At 46.7% G+C, this 18,146-nt stretch overlaps 1 protein-coding gene across 2 annotated transcripts in view; it reads right to left on the bottom strand.

Annotated features, from left to right (window-relative positions):
- TMTC4 (transmembrane O-mannosyltransferase targeting cadherins 4) overlaps nucleotides 1-14,241 on the bottom strand; it is a 58,937-nt gene extending 44,696 nt beyond the window's left edge. For both annotated transcript variants that reach the window (XM_081084893.1, XM_081084894.1), the window contains exons 1-4: nucleotides 14,091-14,241; nucleotides 10,849-11,061; nucleotides 7,001-7,116; nucleotides 5,644-5,860 (exon numbers count right to left, since the gene is read on the bottom strand). In XM_081084893.1, the coding sequence (XP_080941019.1) occupies nucleotides 5,644-5,860; nucleotides 7,001-7,116; nucleotides 10,849-11,007 (492 nt within the window). In that variant the 5' untranslated portion in view covers nucleotides 11,008-11,061; nucleotides 14,091-14,241. The remainder of the gene's footprint in view (nucleotides 1-5,643; nucleotides 5,861-7,000; nucleotides 7,117-10,848; nucleotides 11,062-14,090) is intronic.
- Nucleotides 14,242-18,146: the final 3,905 nt, after the last annotated feature.

Below are 18,146 nucleotides of genomic sequence, written 5' to 3'. Positions count from 1 at the left end.
AAAGCTGCCTCTGCCACCTTTTCCTCCCTTCAGAACAAAACCGATGAAGTGGGTTAATCTGGAAAGAATGCTTCAAAAGCTATCGGCAAGACAAAAACAGAATAACATTTCTACCATTCCTCCCCCCATTTTCTACACCTGATGACTGTCTTCCCTTCTTTATATTAGTGGCAATGAAGCCATATGCAATTCGCGTTTCATTTCTTCCAGGCTAATTACTCCAAATAGTGTTCTCCAAATGTTTCATGGCAAATGAAAGACGCAGAATTCCAGCCGTGAGTATTGGGCTAGTTTATGTGGCATTCTTTACTAACTAGCACCTGGATGTGACACATATCCAAGTGATACTTTAAGTATCACTTCAATGACTGGTAAGTACCTTTGCTTAAAGGGCATATATGATATATGAGATACAGAATAAAGACTATTCTATAAATGGAAATAAGATAACATACAATGAACATGAAATTACTATATTAACATATGAACCACGAGTGTGTGTATAAGCAATAGCTATAAAGAAAGCCTTTTGGGAGTTTCCCACCACACGAGTTAGATATGAAAGCTGAGGGCAATCACACATTCTGATCTTGAACTCCTGATGCAGGTGCACGTGGCAGCCCAAGGTGTCCCGCAGTCTCTGAGAAGCCTGAAAGGGTTGATGACTCCAGCCTGTGAATGCCACCCACATCCAAGAGGGAACTAAGGACAAAGGCTCAACAGGTCTGAATGACTATGCCAGCATGCCGGAGGGTTAAACAGTGCAATCACTTCACGAGTGAAGTAAATATGCAGTGAGAGTTCTTGAAGAGTCTGGCCTGTAACTCACTCAGGGAGGGATACAGTAAATCAGGAGTGCAATGAAACCGAGCAGAGCACACAGTAGGTGCTGGCTCACTGTTAGTTTCCCGTATGAATCCCAAATTGTGCTTCTATAAATGCGAAGGGCAGAAAGGAATGAAAACAGGACACAGCAGCTGAGGGTGAAGCAGGTAGGAGCTCCAGAGCACCTTGGTGAGTGAGGGATGGAGCAGCTGGTCCTGTGGGCCTGCCGCCAGGAGAGAGATGGGAGAGAAGGGATGGCATCTTCCAGCTGTGGCTGTCTACAGAGCCTGAGGATGGCCCGGAACCCAAATTCCTTAGGAAGAATAAAACAAGCAAAGTCAACCCAGAGAAGCTTATCCAAGGGGGTCCTCAGATCATGGAGGGATTGGGGAGAGGGTTCAGAGAAAAAAGGTTCCTTGAAATGAGTGAAGGGGAAGGAAGTGGTTTGGATAAATACAAGAATAGGGGCCAAAAGAGCCAACCACTTGTTACCTAGGGACAGTTAAAGACTAACCTTTTAGTAGGAGTTTCCCCCTACACTGATCAGATATGCAATGCTAAGGGCAATTATACATTCTGATCTTGAACTCTTGATGCAGGTTCACTAATGTGAACTTTAAACATCATCACTTGTTTTTAAAACAAATATTCTTCCTTTGGCTAGCTGGTGAAGACACTACCAAGTTTTAAGCAATATACATTACATTGCCTGACATAAAGAAAAACGGGGTTTAAAACACTATGGCAATTGTTTTAAAGTAAAAAGAGTATTCAGTCCTTACAATAAATTTTTCACATATTAAAGAGATTTCATAGACAAGATTGTAAAAGGCTATCCAAACAGACACCACATCTAACTGGGAAATGGGCATGAGTACAGAGAGACTTTATTCTTCCTTCCTGATTTTTGCATAATATATTTTCAGGCAAAGTTCTTTACAAAGGCTATTTTTTCTAACAAATAACCTGAAACATTCATATCAGGATTTTGAAGGGGTTCAGAACAAATTTCCCCACAATGCACCATTTTGGCATGCTATTTTGAGCTGAAGGCAGTTGAGACCCTATGGGCTCAGGAGAAATTTTTGCTCTTCCCTTAACTATCCAGAAATCTAAATTGGGGGCCTTGCCCTTAATGACTTATTACCAGAAATAACTTTTCATGAACTACCTATAGGGCAGGGCAAACTTCTAATTACTGAACATCTGCTCTTATCATCCTGTAAATTTCCCTCCCTGCCACCCCCACCCCAAGGCATCTCACATCATTCCTTACATACCTCATTTTCCCTTTTCTGTCTCTGAACCTTCATGTATGTGGGATCTCTGACTTTCTCATGGATATGGGGCTCCCGTACATACTTATGTAATTAAATTTGGTTATTTTCACTTATTAGTCTGTCTCATGTTGATTTAATTATTAGACCAGCTGAAAGAACCTAGAATAAAATTTCTTCCTCCCCTACGGTTCTCTAGAGGAATCACTGCCAACCTCCCCACACCCTCCCCCGAATCCTTAAAGTGGCTCACTTTTATTCCCACTAGGAACAATGTGCACACAGGGAGGAATTAGGAGAAGGTGACAGGGAGGATCTTTCCCCACCCAGCGCTTTCAGCATTAAGCTCTGGGTTTATTGAATGGGCAGATTAAGGAGGCTTGAGCATCCCTCTCTGATACCCAAATTCAGGCAACTTGACACCTTCAGCAATGCTCTGAAGAAAACGAAAACTTACAATTGCACTGTGTCCTCAGGGAACCCCCCAGGGACTGCTTCCTGGTCTCCAAAGAGACAAGGGACTAGGCCAGTGATGGCGAACCTTTTGAGCTCGGCGTGTCAGCATTTTGAAAAACCCTAACTTAACTCTGGTGCCGTGTCACATATAGAAATTTTTTGATATTTGCAACCATAGTAAAACAAAGACATATTTTTGATATTTATTTTATATATTTAAATGCCATTTAACAAAGAAAAATCAACCAAAAAAATGAGTTCGCGTGTCACCTCTGACACCCGTGTCATAGGTTCGCCATCACTGGACTAGGCAACCCCCTCCCTTAGCTCCCCTCCCTCTTCTGGTGACTAGTGTGTTGGAGCCCTTCCCATCTACAAATACCTCAGAGTGATTTGGGGTGGCATAGCTGGAAATAAGAGACATTCATATGAACTGGAAAGCAAAATAAAACTGATTACATGTATGCATATATGCATAACCCATGGACACAGACAATAGGGTGGTGAAGGCCTGGGGCGGGGGTGGGCTAGAAGGGGTCAATGTGGGGAAAGAGGGGACATATGCAATACTTTCAACAATAAAAATTTAAAAAATAAAACAACAACAATAAAAAAGGATTACAATTATTTTACTACCAACTGGAGACCATGAGGTGTGACTGACCGATCGCAGTTTGCCTAGGGTTATCCCATAACCCCCTTAGTCTTAAGCAAAGGGGATGGCTGATCACCCCAAAGACTGGAAAATGTAGGCTCTTTTTTAAAAATCCTCAACCAAGGATTTGTTTTTTATTGGTTTTTATGGAGAGAGGAAGGGAGGGAGAGGGAAACATCAATCAGTCGTCACCTACATGCGCTCCAAGGATGGAACCCACAACTTAGGTATGTGCCCTGACTGGGAATCGAACACACAACCTTTTGGTGCATGGAACAATGTTCCAACCGAGTCACCCAGCCAGGGCACAGAAAATGTAGGTTCTTATTTTCAGGTTGCAAAAGCATTCTCATTATTAATGTCAAGACACAAAACACATAAATGTTAATATACGGAAATTTACAGTAACACTGGAGGGGCCTACACTGCCACTACCTTCCCTTAATAAATGTAAACAGAAGCAGCACAATTGCTCCCAAATCCTCAAGCCTCATCCCAGATCAATGTTCAGTGGGGGTGGGAGGTGGGGATGCTGTGCCCAGGGCCAGGCCCCAGCCCACGGCACAGGCGGCCTCCTCGGTCCTGGCCTGGAACACTCTGAGGAGCTCTCCCTCCATCTGATCCTCCGGGTCAACCTGCTTCATGCTCACTTTAAAGCTGGGTACCATGTAGAGTGGAAAATAACCGGGAGGTGTAGATCAGAGGAAACTGAATACCGACTATTTGTCAAAACAATGGAAGGTGAATATATAAATGATCTGTCTTAGGAATGCTAATTTCTAACAAGCCTAAACTGTTCCTTGCATTATGAGTTCGAATGACTTTCATAGAATGGAAGGGTGGGAGAGATTAAGAAATTTTTTCAGACACTCCCCTTTCTCCTGTTTTTAAATATCGCAAGTGTAGAATTTTGGTGGTAACATCCCCGGATTGCATTTATCTGGGGAGGTGTGTGCACATCTAGTTATACTTGTTGGCATTTCAAACTTGTTTACAAACTAACTTCTCAATATTTAAAATCAGAGTTTTAGAAAAACGTCTTTGGTTAATAATTCATATATTTGCTTTTGCTTTTAAGATCACACAAAATCAGATAAGTACCAAATCAGTACTTCTGCCAGAAATACCCTTATTTCTGATTAATGTGAACACTATTTCTGAATCCCAACAAACATTTAGACCATAAAGAGAACTAGGACAGAAACAAATTCTAATTTGAACACAAATACATAGCTTGCAGCAGTTCCCAGCGTGCCAATACCTGAAGTCCTCTGAATTTGCTGAAGTAAAAAATTATGAGAATTTTTTAAAGCTTTAAAGTAGATATTAGAAGAACATTGAAAGAACAATTCCACAACCCTCTTAATACCAAAGAATAGGTAGTTTAATAAAATTTATAAAATCAGACGCTAAAGGCAGGAATTCTGCTCAAACTTTTGACACTTAATTCCAAGATGCTCAAAGCACTTGGTTATCATGTAGGTATTTAAATAACACATGAAATGCAGAAATAAACTGAGGCGAAGTAATAAAGCATATGTAGTATTTTATCTGAGGTACTTCATGCTCACAGAATGAATGAGTACAACAAAATCTTTTACCTCAGCAAACATGACTTACATTTTCAAAGGGTTCCCATGGAGGTGGGGGTAGCATGGTTTCTGAAACCCCCATATGGTTTGTACCACATATACTCAGCAGCAGGCTCAGTGGAATAAAGGCATGGCCCACAGGACAGCGGGTCAGGCCCATCAGGAGCTACCAAACCACATGTCAAGGGGAGGAGAATAATGCAGGGGGCCAAGAAAAGGAGAAGGAAGGTGGGGAGAATTCGTAATTCCACAGCAGGACTTGGGGACCCACTTTCTAGTTCAACTCAGAGTATGGCGGCAGCGTCTCTGCACAGACCTGGGACAACCAGGTTTCAAGTTCTATTCCTATTTCCACCAGCCACATGACTGCCCTGGGATAAGTCCTTTACATGTCCTCCCAGGCCAGTTCCTCTTCTGTAAAGTGAAACTGTGATGCTGCCCCATCTGATCCCACAGAGTTTTTGTGACAATCACAACAGTGTGAGAAAATACTTTGCAAACTATAAACCTCTCAGCTAACACAGGAACATGGAGGAAGGTAGTGCTGGCCTCTGGCTTGGATACCCCAAAGCCAGGCAACATTCAACATGCATACCTTTACAGTGTGGGTATAGGAGGGAACCAGAGAGCATCACCAGCGAGCAAACCATGCTGCCATTCTAAAGTCTTGGTCAACTGGGGACTCTGCATTTTTCCATAAGAGAGACCTGCTGGACCTGCATACAACTGTCTCCAACGCCTGGCAGGGCACCACCACAGCTCCATGAGCATTTAAAGGAAGCCTGTTTTAGGAAACAAACCCACACAAGTGCAGATGCCGCGGGTGGGTGATACTCACACACTCAGTGTGCACCGGGTGCACAGCAAACAGCAGAGCGGCCAGCAAGGATGACCTGGGGGCCAGGTTTAACCTCCGGCCTTTGCTGGTGTACTGCAGGCCGCCAAACAGCACCGAGAAGACATCCACCATGAGGACGGAGATGCCAGCGTGCAGGAGGATGTTGACCACGTGGAAACTCACGGGGTGGAAGCCTCCCGACAAATAGTAGTTAATCCTGTAGCAGAAGAAGGGTGCTCACACCAGGCGCGCAGAAGCACATGAAATAAAATGCAAACCATCTAAAGGAAAAGGCTGGTGAGTAAAAATACTAAAAGGAGAAAAGAAAGACGTTGTGCAATGTTGGTTACAATAACACCCAGCTAAATAGTGCCGCTAAGCTAGGAAAATTGGAGAGAAGGAAAGAACAGTTAGCTGCAGAGGGGGAAACAGACGACAAGGGGATCTCAGAGGGGTGGGACAGACAATACGTGGAGAGGGAAAGCGAAAGGAAAGCCAGTCAAATTTTTAAGTGCAAAGAAGGCAAGACTGCAAAAAAATGTATCACACATTACTCATGGCTATCCCACAGGAACCTGGATATAAGGCAGTCATGTAACTTGCTTATTAAAAAAAAAAAAAAGGTACTTTACAGTTTTTCTACCAGCCTTCTGAACAATGAACCACTTTCTTATTGTCAGGGATTCTTATTTCTGACTGCTTTTCCATTACCAGTGGTTCCATTTCATCATCTCCATGCTTCTTTGAGAGATCTACAGACAAGTATTTAATGTGTCAAAGAAATAGCTATGCATAGAAACTCTGTGTGGCAAATAAATCTATTTCATGCAAACAGCTCCCTGATTAATGGGGAGAGTTAGATTGTTTTTAACTTTTTTTTTTGCCTATTGACTTGGTAACAGTAGGAAGATTGATGCCTTTTATTTGTAGTGAAAAAAATGACAATTTCATGTGATGCCACATGTTGCCTGTCTCACAGTTTCCTGGGTATTCGCCAGCAAAGGGTCCAACCTCCAAGAGCTGTGAAAAATGGACGCTTCACCCATGTGCATGTCATCCTTGAGAGGGCCATGCTAACTCTGTATTGTTGCCCCACTTTTAGCACCTTTCCTGCCAAAGCAAGCCCTGCAGTAACGTTTCCACATGCCGGTTCTCTCCGTCTTCCTGTGACCTAACTCCTAATAGTCAGAACTGTCACGTACTTCTTGGAAACCCATAAAGGTGAGTGGCTTATGCTTCCCCAGGAACTATTAACTTGACTCCTAGACTCTGGGAATCCTGTCACATGCAACCTGGTATATCATAATGCACAAGCTGTGGGTGACCCTCGCGTGCAGCCCACACCGTCATACCTCACCTGAAAGTCAGGACGGTGAGAGGTCGGTAGGACTTGTGGCTGGTATTGCTGCTCAGCCGACTGCCCCAGAAGTCATGATGCCACAGGTCCCCAAGGGGCGTTTCTGCTCGGAGGTCCTGCAGGAACACAACCAGAGGACATTCGGGACCAAGGAGTCATGACTCCTGGTGATAGCTAAGCCCTCACCAAGTCCCCTTCCTTAAAGTTCCTCATACCTCTATTCCCCAACCCTTCCACCACCTGGGCTGAGCCACCATCATCACTCACCTAGGACACAGGCAGGCCTGCTAGCGGGTCTCCTGGGCCCTCTGATATGTTCTCCACATTGCTCTTTCCGAAATGCAAATTGAGTCACTGTACCCACCTCAGCTTAAAACAATGCTACAGCTCCCCCTCTCTCCCCACTTTCTAGGACAAAGCCAATGTTTTAACATAGATGCCACAGTCGGGGGTGCTCTGGCTCCCACCAGCCTCTGCAGGCTCATTTCTTGGGCTCAGTGATCTGCTAATGGCCTTTGTCTGGTCCCCACACAGCTCCTGCTACCATCCACTCAAAGGCTTTGCATGTTCCGATTTCCATCCAGCTGGTCACTCCGCAACTCTTCACAACTCAGCTCCTCCTGCCATTCATCTCTCAGCCACTGAGCTATGACCTTTCTAAGCTGATGCAATTTCCCTTCTGTGGGTCTTGGGCATCTTGCACCCGTCCTCACAGTGCCGGGCACACTGGTGATTTATAGTCTAGTGACTATTATCTGTCTGCCCCACTGCCCTGGGGCTCTGAGAAGCGGGGACACATCTGTGTTTGCTGGTGGTATATGGAAGATGTTCATCTATACTGAATGAATGAATGGACCTTATAGCTAAATGAGATCACTATTACCCTCTCTCATGAGTGTGGATAAACATGTATTTAAGTTTCCCATTTTTAGTCATGAGCTAAGCAGACAGTAATATTAAAGGAAAAACAACTTCTACATAATTTTTAAAGATAAATATCACTATTTAAAAAATTATACCTATCTTACTACTAAGGTAATTTAATTTGGTACTGTACTACAGATGCTTAAAAACACATCTTTTTTTACATTTACATTTGAAACTGTGTCTAATAAGAAAAAAGGCAGACAGGCTACTGTGGAGTAACAAAACTGAATATTAATTTTCTCTTTAAAGCATAATTAAACAGGAATATTTTAGGGACTAGAAATTATGATGCTCTGAGCACCACATGATATATCAGTCAAGACTGTGCAGTAACCAAAATCAACTCCGATTAATGTGAGCAAAAAAGGGGCGCTTTAAAGTGAGTGCAAGGTTCCTGGACGCCCGGGTGGGCTGGAAAACCAGGTTAGGACGGTGCAGCCAGAAGCACACCCACAATTCCCACCGCTGGCACCTCCCTGAGGCTGCCTGGGCGCCTCCAGACCCCACCTCTTTGCATGAGTAGCTCCTCACTCCAACAGGTGGTACACCTGATAGGAGAGCCTACATCTGTGTCTATATCTAAACTGGACAGTCTGTGTAGCTTCTAACAACCAGAAGGCAGGGAATGCCCCAAACAGAGGAAGTGTGTCAAATCGTGGCTGGTCCAGAGAGCACCCCGTACCCACGGCACACAGTGGATTCAGTGAGTCCTGGCTACACAAGTGCTTGCTGGCTCAAAAGAACAGGCTTGAGAAGAGGCAAGAGATACAAGGTTGGTCACCTGATGCCTACTCTGAGGCGGCAGTTCTCTTCGACTGGGTATCAGCTTCAGAGGCCTTGAGTGTCCCAACACCGTCTTTGAGTAGGTTAGATATTTCTGGAAGGCCCTGTACCACCCACCCACCAACTGAGTCCACTCAGTTACAAAACGGGCAGTCTACCTTCTTCTGCATTGTCCCAGAAGCACCTGTTCAGTAGTTGTGAAAGGGTCGGGCAGAGGCTCTTTCCTTCCATTTGAGCAGTAAATAAACACCAAGTTCTAAATATTTGATTAGGTGTAGCCTACACAAGCAGGGAGTGCTACAGGAAGGCCAAGTTTTCCTGATAAGGATTTACGGAAGAGACGTGTAATGTCTGAAATTCCTGCTAACTTCACGTCTCAGAGAAAATCATCTCAATGAAAGAAGGCAACTCAACCCTGCAAGGACGCATCTGGAAAGCAGTCTTTAACACCAATAACACCCGGTCACAGCCTGCTCCACATTACTGTAGGCACGGTGCCAATGAATGGAGAAGTGCCTTTCATGAAACAGGAAAAAAAAGGGAGGGCTAGCAAGCTGACAAAGGGGCAGTGTGATGCTCTAGAAAACACTGCCAAGACAATGTGCCGTAGAGCCACGACTGGCTTCATCTGCCTTCCCCCACCCAGAAGGAAAGAGAACTACAGCCACCCCCCCAGGGCATCCCACATTCGACAGAGCTCAAGCTGTCCCGGCCTTGCTTATCGAAGTTCTCCCATATGTAAGCTAACACCTTATATATCTTCCACTTAACAAAAGTGGAAGAGTCAAGAAACTCCCAATAAAATGAAGAATAAAAATTTTAAAGTAAAGGCAGACCCTCGAATCCTTGTTAGGAATCCTATAGCTATTAAGCCACGAGTGTGACATACATAGTTGCTTAGGGCTACAAACTTCCTTCTTTTTCCTTTAAGCCTGGCTTTAAAAAGGACTGAAATAGAAACATCTGCAGGTAACGGCTGGGTGAATTGAGGAAAACTACAAATGAAGAACTTGAATTAAAAACAAGCATCAACAATGCTGTAGTTTGTGCCGTCAAAAATAGAGAAAATCAGTTGCAATCCATTAAAATAAAATAAATGCAAAACAGTCATTCCTCTCACCCCTCCTGGAAAAGAATGTTTGTCACATAGACAATTTTTTCCAATATTTTCAATGTGATAATAAATTTTCCCTCATTTGGTTGAATCCATGACTTCAAAAACTTAAGAGCATTAAAAAACAGTGTTACAAAGAGTTGCTACAATTGCATCTACCAGAGAGAAAAACTAGTATATTCCTTCAAACCCTCTTCATTGGTGAAGGCATACACATAAAATATCTGCTGAGTAACTAGATTGTCACAGGACTCTAACCTGTGCCATCTCCACGGTCTTTCCCCTCTCGGCCCCTGCCTGTCCCCGACTTTCTTATTCCGGTTTTCTTTAAGCTCGCTGAAATCTTTTTCTTCCCTTCCCACACTGTATGGCTTCTTCCCTATCCCTAGGTAGCAAGTGGAAGAGATAGGCTTTCCCTAAACCGATGTAGCACCCGCTGGTGAGCAGAAGTGCTGGGATTTTGCTGATTCTGCAAATGTGAGTCTCTGAACACGAAACGAGCAGGAACTGCACCGCTCCCCACCCTCCAGCAGCTGTCAGCAGCTGTCCTGATGCTATCATCCAAGGACAAAGAGGCCAGCTCGCTGCCTGCTGCTGAGGATGTACCTTTTGGTGAATGATCACTGCAGCATATGTGTGATTTTCTTTTTTCCTGGAACTGTTCTGCCCCAGAGTTCGGGAGATTTATCACAAACCCTGAAATACTCAGTCTGCAATGCCCTGCAACACGCTTACCTTGAAATCTTAGAATAACAGCCTCCCTGATACATGTGTGAGGCCTCTGGCCTCACATCACAGCAGGTACATGGGGAGGGTAGAGCCCGAGGTGAGGCAGGGATTGGAGACCCTGCTGCCAGCAATGAAAGGGGCCCTAAAAGAGATGGGGAATCCAGAGCACAAGTGGAGCCCAGGCAAAGGCTTAGCCCAAATTTAATAGAAAATAATTCAACACCAACTTAGATTACTACTGAGACATAGGCAAGTGGTTCACGTAAGTTTATCAGGAAGGAATTAAGATACGAACCTTATTGTTAACAATAGCTTCGGAGTCATCAAAGACAAACTCTCCATCATAGCTACGTGCGAAACACACGAGGGAAACCAATCCCACGACTAACTTTGCCCAGAAAGGAGGAACAGAGGATGGAATGACGTGCTCCAAATCGGCCTCCAGCTCGGCCATTTTGAAAACTGCAGGCTGTCAGTCTCTGCCTCCAGCATTATGCTGGTTAGAAATCTGCAAGAAAAATAACATAATTATTTATCAGTGCACTGTTCGGAATGCTTCCGCAGTGGGCATACCTTGAGTGAGGAAGAGTGAGACAGCCATTATGCTGCAATTTTAGAGCACACACTCATTAGGAAGTTTGAGTTGCAGTTTTCAAACTTCTGGTGGGCAGAAAAGTCACCTGGGACACATTCGGATTCTCCTAGGCCCAATTGCAGCCTACCAAACCGAAACCCCCGAGTGTCTGATGCTGGGTTATCTGTGAGAAACACTGATTTAATGGACTCCTACACTTATCAACCTCCTAATGGAAATAATGTTTTAGAGTCTTGTAATCAGTTTACAAAAATTTAAAAAAAAGTTACCATCTTACTGCATTCAATCAAGAAATATTCATTGTTCGGTCTTATCACATTGTATGTGGAGGAAGGGTGGGGGCATGAAACATGATTGGGATTCTGAGAACTCAGGCCAGTTAGATGAAAATCTGAGGGAGAGGAGTTTAATAGAGATAATGAGGCAGGGCACACAGATGGCCAGGTCAGTGGTTCACACACGGACGACAGGGGAAGGAGAGAATGCTGTAGACTGACTGGTTTGAGGTAATACCTCAAAGGGTTGAGCTGTATTGAAAAGAGGAGGGGAAGTGATTCTAGGTGAGGCTATGACCTTCAATATCTGTGAAGGGGTCAAGTTAAAAATATACATTTATTTTTACCTTTTCTTTCAAAGAGGCAAAATGTTAAAGCCCGACATTTCTGTCTCAGCCTTGCCACTTAGTCCTCTGGCCTGGTGGATGCCCCCTATCCTCTCAGGGTCCACTTCCTGTGGGACTCTGCAAAGCGTAGTGACTTCCCAGCAGCAAGAGCTTCCTGCCTTGGAATTCACCCAAACCAATATCAAACTACCTCCCCAAATCACGTCATCTGCCCCCATTCCCACCACACCCTGAAGAGGTCCTTTCTTTGCATTTACCAGAATCACGTTTGGGTCAGACTGCTTGGGTTCCAATCCTGAGTCACATTTTGGGCAAGTTCCTATCCTCTCTGGGCCTCGGTTTCCTCACCTCTAAAGTGAGGGCAATGCTGTGCTGACCTTACATGGTCGTCAAGAGGGTTAAGCAGGACATCCACCTACAGCTTAGAAACACTGGCTTTATAAATGCCCAGGGGTGGTTAGCGTTATTGCAAGTACCTTCTTCAAGGAGGGTGAAAGCATAGGCACACAACTATTTTCTTTTGAAAACGCCTGTTAGTATTTGGTTTATTGGTACGGAGGCTCTTGTCTTTCCTAGTTAAGGGACCTGCCCCCATTCCTTTCATGCTGAGACACAGGAGAATCCCAGGCCCCTTGACTGGGAAGGCAGTTTGACTGTACAGTGGGGCCTTGACTTACGAGTGTCCCGACTAACGAGTTTTTTGAGATACCAGCTGTCTCTCGGCCGATGTATTTGTTTCCAGGTCTCCAAGGGAATCGCCCAGATTATGGCATCAATAAGAAGTCAGCCAAAGAGGCCCTCTGAGGTCACAGACATCTTTTCGATAGGCTTCTGAATGAACGTGGAGACAGACCCAACAGTTGACAGGACTCATCATCCGATGGCCTTTCTCAGCTTTCCAATCCAGAGACGAAAGGCTCTGCAACTCCCACTGCTTGCTGGTCCCTGGAGCTTCCCCACCTGATGTAACTCATGCTCTCTGCAGGCACTGGGGGAATTCCAGTTGCTACCTGCTGCTGCCTTTTCTTTCTTTTCCAGGGAAAGGATAAACTATTGCTCAACTCCAAATTACAGCTGCAAACACAATACAGGTCATCATGCAGGCCCCAACCATTCATTTGTTGTCTACATGACAGCTAAACAAATTACGCCTACTACCTAAGATAAATACATAAACCAGACTGAACAGTTAGAAAGATCCCACGATTTAATACGGAGACAATGAAGCATTCTTTGATTTCAAAAGTTAACGTGGAGGAAAGCACATACGTTACACAGTTTTAAATGCACCACAGAGCTGTGACCATGGCAGATGGCTTTGATGGTATCTACTTTAGGCCCAAATATTTGAATATTCTTTCACAAAAGGTTGTCAGCCTCACGGGAAGTATACTGAATCAGAAAATAATTTGTGCTTCTTTAACTCATTGTCGGGCCTCACCTGTTACCTCAGATTGTAACGGACTCATCTTTTGGTGCGCAGGCAACAGAAGATTAAGGCATGATGTGGACCCTAACATCTGGGGGGCCCTGCTGAGCCAGGGCCGGGCTCTTGGGGGGTCAACAAGAAAGCTGAGTCTGACTCCCCCTCGCTTCTCCGGCAGGGCCCTCAGAGAACCTGGAATGCCCAGTTCCTGCGCACCTGTCTCCATTCTGCGTGCCTCCCCGCCTCTTAGCAGCTTCCCTCCCTTAGTATCCAAGGTTCCCACTTCTTTGCTGGGCCACCTGCTCGGCTTCCCCAAACTCCAAGCCTGCGCAAGGAGTGCCGGCTGGGTGGCCCCCGGCGGTGGCGCGCGGCTCCCTGTCGCTCAGCCCCGCTGCCAGCGCGGAGCAGTGGTCACTTGCTGCGCTGCAGGGGAGCCGCCTTTAACCCCGGGCAGACGGCCAAGCGCGCCCAGCCCTCGCCGGCGCCGCGGCCAGGCGCGGGGTGGCGCGGGTCCCCGAGGCCAGGTGCCGCAGGCGCCCGGTTCCCCCACCGCCCCCGCGCCGCTGGAGCAGGGGGGTGACCACGGCACCGGGTGTAGGGAACGCAGGAGCTGAAACGGGGCGTGGGCAGGGGGAGCGCGCACCCTCCGCGCCGAGCCCTTTGTCCCGCGTGCTGCTTACACCCGGGCGCATGGGGCCCGCAGCCCCGTGACCCCAGTCGCAATCGCGGTCCCGGAGCCAACTCCTCCAGCAGACCCGCCGCGGGGCCCGGGCCGGCCGGCGAAGCTTCGGGCGCGGCGGAGCGGGGACCCCGCGTCCACTCCGCACCCAACTCTGCTCGCCCCGCGGCGTGCTCCGCCCCACTCGGCCCTGCAGGAGCCGCCCCGCGCGTTACCTGCAAGGAGCCCGGGCGGCGGCCGCATCTCCCTCCCGGGCGCGGAAACTCCCGCCGCTTGAGTCGCCTGCCCAGAGCTGGGCAGGGGGAGGGGCCGCCCCGCCGCGCCCCCCTCCCGCGCCGCGCGCTGCCCGCCGCCCGCACCTCCCGCAGCTCCCCACGCGTGCGGGCGCTCACTCTCACACTCCTGCTCGGCCCGCCCCCTCCCTGCGGCCATTGGCTGCTTCTGCCGTCACTTTCACGCTGCAGCCGTCCCTCTTCAGCCCATTGGCTGATGCACCCGTGACGTTGAGCCCAAAGGGCTGTCGGCAGCGAAGGAAGCGCAGGGACTGGACAGCTGGGCGGGAAAGGAGGAAGCGAAGTTGTGGTAGTGGAGTCCCGGCGGGCCGGGGCGGGAAGGGGCGGTCCCACGCGGCGGGGTGCGGCGGGGTGCGGCGGGCTGCGGGAGGCGGGAGGCGCGTGCGGTTCCCTGTGGTCCGCCCGCGCCGCGTCCTTTCCTGTCTTCTCTTGAGCGTCTTGCGCTGCCGGTGGCGCTCCGAGGAGGCACTGCAGCCTCCCTGCAGCACAAGGAGTTGGATCGGAACCACCAGAACTCTGGACTTCTTACTGTCTGGGAGGAGTTCCTTCAAATGTGTGTGTCCACATTCTGCCTCTCAGAACAGACCTGAAACTGCGTCCTTCCTTTCGAGGCCTTGCCGCTTTTGTTGTTTATAGCGGGTTCTCATCCAAGGTCCAAGGGCCCTCTTTCTCCTGCTGACGCACGAACCCTGCGCTGGCGAGATCTGCCATCTCTCTTCATTCACTAAGCGTCACTTTGCCCTAAACTTCCAGTCCCAACAGGGTTGCCACTCTGCCCCCCCCCCCCCCCCCCACCATGACCCCTGTTCTCAGATTACTTTGTCTCCTGCTTCAAGAAAAAGGGAACTGTATCCACTTTCCACCTCCAAACCTACCAACCTACTCTTCACAGCGCAGATTCCAATCTACCCCGCGGTTTCCCCGGTATCGCTGAATCCATTCTAACATCAACCTCTACCTCTTGACTGAATCTGTATTGTCAACAGCATTTAATGAGTCCCGAGCCTTCCTGGACAACGCGCGAGCCTTCCCATGCCTCTCTCCTACGCTCAGCTGAAGTTGTTGAAAGAGCTGCCTGCCCACATTCTAGTCTCCCAACTCCCATTCACTTCTTGGTTCCACACTCCGCCCAAACTGCCTCCAGTAACACCAACAATGACCAAATCCAGAGAACACTCTCCTTCCTCATTTTACCTGATCTCTCAGCGAAATTCATTCTTCATCCTTAACACCTTTTGGTGATAGCGGTGCTCTGCCCTCCTGCTTCCCCGGGTCGTTGGTTTGCTTATCTGCTTCCCCATGACCTCCAGATGACATATTTTAAAGGTCTCGGCCCATTCCTTGCACGCCACACCTTTCCCCTGCATGACTTAATGCCAAGGTTTTAATCACTATGTCCCAAATTTATGATTCTGATCCTTCTCTGACCTCCAAACCCATGTATCTAGTTTCCTATTCAGCTTCTCCACGTGGTTGTGTCACACAACCATCTCAGATGGAACATAACCAAAAAGGAATTGCATGCTTTCACTGCTTGCTCCTCTTCCCCGTGATAGTGATGGGTTTACCCTTGGCACCTGACAAACTACCAAGATTCTACTTGCTAAATGTCTATCAAGTCTGTCCACTTCTTTCCACTTCCAGCACTACATACAATGCTGTGCTGCCTGTGCCTTCCTAACCCCCATTTGGTGATGTCCCATTGGTGGTTTGCAATGGGCCACCGTGGGATTATTACCCCACGGAAATTAACAAACATTATGAATCAGATTTGATTTGTTTTGCTCATTGTCTCCAGACTTAAGAAGGTGATAGAGAAAATGTTAATAATGTAGATCATACTTAACGTGTTATGCTTAGTGTTGAAACGAAGAGTTTAGTTTAATGGGTTTAATCTGTACAAGGTCGAGATCACATATATTGAATGACAATAAGTTTGTTCGGAAAAGAGCAGATGGAGATGCAATTCCATTTGTGAAATCAGGCCTGGTTGAATTACAAGCATCGGCTGGATACAGGTACAAGCCCTGGGCAAAAACCAACAAAAGCATTCCACGAGAATCCACCAACAATATGAGTTTGCAATAAAAGGTATTTGCACATTTTATCATCATGTGTAAATTGTGCCAAATATCCTTTATATCAGTAACCATATATATACCTTCATTTTCCCCAGAGAACCAATTCTTAAACATTTACTAGTACACTACTGATTAACATCATTAGAATTAGCAGTTCATGGTGAATACAAGTTCTACTTAGTTTTACTATTGTCTTTCAATTTTCTACAGATAATGCCCTCCTTATTTCCTGTCCCCAGGACGATTCACTCTCGCTGTGGCCCCTGCTGGCACACAGTGAGAGGTGTTCTGCTCACCATTGCTCTTAGATTGAAGGCCTAGGTGCTGCTCTGTGCCCTGGCCCCTTGCCTATTGCTCCGGAACCATCTCATGCCCCTATCAGCTTTGTTTCATAAGCTCAGCCACCTTGGCCTTTTATGGTCCCACAGTGTCCTGGGCTCCTTTCCATCCTGAGCTGTTCATATACACCTGCAGCATTCCCTCTTCTCTCCCCCACGACTCCTTGCTAACTCTAACTCATCCTTCAGGTCTTTGCTCAAAGATAAATTTCTCAGAAAAGGCTTCCCCTGGAAACATCTCTCCAAGCACCCGGAGGCCCCTCTTTCTATACTCATAGTTCTTACCACAATTGCAACTAACCATGTGCTAACCATTGTATAAAGTCTATCTCCATCATTAGAGTTCCACAGAAGCAAGGACCATGTCCGTCTTAACTGTACTCCCTGCAGTTGCCATGCCCTCCACGTAGCAGGCACTCAGAATGTCTTTCTGAGAATAGTCCATTTCTGAAAGTCACACTGCATGTCACTGGCAATGCTGGAGTTAGAATTAGAATCTCCTAACAATACAGTGGTATTCTGTTCTGTAACTGCTGAGCCAGCCAGGATCAAAACGATAACATACTACGTACCAAGCATAGGGACAGGCTCTATGGAAAATACAAAGGTAAACCTGGTGCTGATTCTGCCTTTCACAATCTCATGGTTTAATAAGTATAAGGTGTAGAGAATATCTCCTTGCTGCTGGTGGATGTACTAGCCCTCACGTCTTGGCTCCAGCCCTTTGGACAGGAGCCCTGGGGTCACCAGCACACAGAAAGCAGGCTGTTTGAGTACTGAGTATATGTCAGGCACTGTGCTAAACCATTTGCATATATTATTTTTAAAATTCTCACAAAAACTCTTTAAAGTGATTATCTTTATCCTCATTCTCAGAGGTCCAGGGTCAAGTGGTCAGGGCATTTCTTAGTGGAGCCAAGACTGGGTGTACAACTGAGGGATGTAGCTGGAGATTTAAAGAACCTGATGTTTTGTTTTGTAGATTTCACCTACAAGTGAAATCATATGGTGTTTATCTTTCTCTGTCTGACTTATTTCACTTAACATAATACCCTCTAGGAGGTCCATCCTTGTTGCTGTTGCTGCAAATGGCAAGGTTTCATTCTTTTTATGGCTGAATAAATATTTCATTTTATATAGCACCATATGTTCTCTATCGAAGGAAGCTTAGGTTGCTTCCATATCTTGGTTATTGTAAATGATGCTTCAATGAATAAACTCATAGATATAAATTGATAGTTGACAGTTGGGAGGGGGCTTGGGAGGATGGGTGAAAAAGGTGAAGGGATTAAGATGTACAAATTGTTATAAAAATAGTCATGGGGATGTAAAGTACAGCATAGGGAATATAGTCTGTAATCCTATATAATAAAAGCCCAATATGCTAAGTGTCTGACTGTTTGACCAGTCGCTATGATGTGCACTGACCACCAGAGGGCAGACACTCTGACCAGTAGGTTAGCTTGCTGCTAGGGTCCGGCCCATCAGGACTGGGCAAGATGGGCCAGACACACCCTGGAGCCCTTCTGTGGTCCCTCCCTGGCCCTGATGGTGCACCA

Source organism: Myotis nattereri (genome assembly GCF_964212035.1).
Source record: "Myotis nattereri genome assembly, chromosome: 2".
Taxonomy (NCBI): domain Eukaryota; kingdom Metazoa; phylum Chordata; class Mammalia; order Chiroptera; family Vespertilionidae; genus Myotis; species Myotis nattereri.
This window is presented reverse-complemented; position numbering and strand designations above follow the sequence as displayed.